General features: G+C 38.3%; 1 protein-coding gene across 2 annotated transcripts in view; it reads left to right on the top strand.

Annotated features, from left to right (window-relative positions):
* GINS1 (GINS complex subunit 1 (Psf1 homolog)) overlaps positions 1-2,233 on the top strand; it is a 16,645-nt gene that overhangs the window by 10,762 nt on the left and 3,650 nt on the right. For both annotated transcript variants that reach the window (XM_006755237.2, XM_015558430.1), the window contains exon 5: positions 226-342. In XM_006755237.2, coding sequence (XP_006755300.1) covers positions 226-342 — 117 coding nt within the window. The remainder of the gene's footprint in view (positions 1-225; positions 343-2,233) is intronic.

The following is a 2,233-nucleotide window of genomic DNA, read 5'->3' as shown; positions in this document are numbered from 1 at the left end:
CCCTCATTTCTTCAGTCTTATTTTTATCAGTCTGCAGGCCGAAGCTCTATCCACTGAGTCAAACCTGTCAGGGCTCGGGTCTTTTTTGATTCCATATAAATTTTTGGAGTATTTGTTCTAGCTCTGTGAAATATGCCATTGGTATTTTAATTTTAAAAGATGAGTATACAATTTCTGCAAGTTTGTTTTTTTAAAACTTTGTCAAATGCATCTTTATGTTTGCAGGTTGAATGGTTCAATCGTTATAAAAAGTCTCTTGCTACTTATATGAGGTCATTGGGAGGAGATGAAGGTTTAGATATTACACAGGATATGAAACCTCCCAAAAGTTTATATATTGAAGTAAGTATACTTAAAAGTGGATTTTTATTTAATGCATAGACTGTGCTGCCTTTTGTCTATGGGGTATATGAATATATATTAATTTATTTTTAAAAAGAAAGGGAAAAATAAACTGAAACCAAAAATGTTACCTATAGGTGAATGATGGGGCTAGGATAGAAAAGCTAAAATATTCTGAATAGACCTGTTTTAATAGTTTTGACTTTGGAACCATGTCAACATTTATATATGTGTTTACATGGTTCCAAAGCCTAAGTGACTGTCCGACCAGTAGCTATGATGTGCAATGACCACCAGGGGGCAGACACTCTGACCAGTAGCTATGACACACCCTGACCACCAGGGGGCAGACACTCAAGGCAGGAGCTGCTGAGCTGTGGTGATTTGGCAGCTGCGGTTCTCAGGTGACATACCTGGAACGAGTGAGGAGGGAGCCTGATTCCAGGGCGTGTCACCCAAGGATCACCCTCTCGCAATCTGGGACCCCCTCAGGGGATGTTGAAGAGCCAGTTTTGGTCGATCCCTGCAGGCCAGGCTGAGGGACCCCATGGGTGCACAAATCTGTGCACCGGGCCTCTAGTTTTATATATTATTAAATCAAAGTAGAAAACCAACCCACAAATTTTGAAAGCAAAATGAAACCAATGAACCTATGTTTTAAATTGGTGAATTAGTCAAACTGGAATTATTTTAAATTACTTTAAAACACATAAATTGATTATATGTTGGTAGTGGTTATGTTCTAAGGATGAAAAGGTAGTGGTTATGTTCTAAGAATTACAAACATATCAATGTATTTTTATAGTCATATTCTCAGTAATAATAATTACTGTTATTTTGAAACATCATATGAAACAACTTATATGTTGAAGAATAGAGCAAAAAATATAGCAGTAGGAACCAAGATTTTTAAAATAAGATAAAAGAGATTTGAATATTAAAATGAAAAAGTTAAGTGAAAATTCTGTATTCCCAAACTGAAGTTTGAAATATCAGCATGGAGTCCAGTTGAATCATCTCCTTTTATTTATTTTTTATTTTTAATTGATTTCAGAGAGAGAGGAAGGGGGAGAGAGAAAAAGAAACATTGATGTGAGAGAAATATCCATTGGTTTCCTCCTCATACGCGCAGCAACCTGGGATCAAACCTATCACTTAACCAGCAATTGAACCTGCCCCTTTTGGTGTACGGAATGGCGCTCCCACTGAGCCACACCTGCCAGGGCAGGGCCATCTCTTTTTCTTTTTGTTAAAGTACTTTTTAGCTCTTTCCACCAAAAACACCTAGAAAAAACCAGCCCAGTAGTCAAGCATTCAAAATGTGGAGTCTGAATGCCATTTCCCAGTAAAAAAAAACCAAAACAAAACCAGGACTCCTTGGGGGTAAAAAGGCTAATTCTTGATCTTAAATAAAAAATGTACAAACTGAGCATGGGATACCCTGTCTTTCTAGAAAGCACGAAAAGTATCAAGGTCTATGTGAGTGCTCCAAAGTTAGGGAACTGATGTGAAGGAGTTCCCACTTGCCAAAGAAGGGGCATTTTAAGCATGAAAGTGAATAGTAACTGCATTGGATTGAGTCACGTCTTCAGATGGTGAGACTTACTGCTGGAGTTGGCTTTACCAATACTGATCCTAGTGCTCAGGAAAATAAACTCCAGTCCTGAGATCTTATAGAAGATGAGAAGATGTCCTGGTTTCCTGTGGCAGCAGTTGGAACTATAGTCAGGAATGTAACCTTCTCTCCAGGAACATTTTGCTCTGCAGTTGTAGAGGGTCTATCAAAAGGCAGTCTTATACCTCCCACCTGACTAAGAACCTCTCCTGATTCTTACAACATGAGTCTGCATCTGCTCTTCCATGTTTACTTGTAAGTATTTTTGGGAAAGAG

Source organism: Myotis davidii, unplaced genomic scaffold, assembly GCF_000327345.1.
Source record: "Myotis davidii unplaced genomic scaffold, ASM32734v1 scaffold733, whole genome shotgun sequence".
NCBI lineage: Eukaryota > Metazoa > Chordata > Mammalia > Chiroptera > Vespertilionidae > Myotis > Myotis davidii.
Note: the sequence above shows the minus strand (reverse complement) of the source record. Positions and strands in the feature narration are given on the sequence as shown.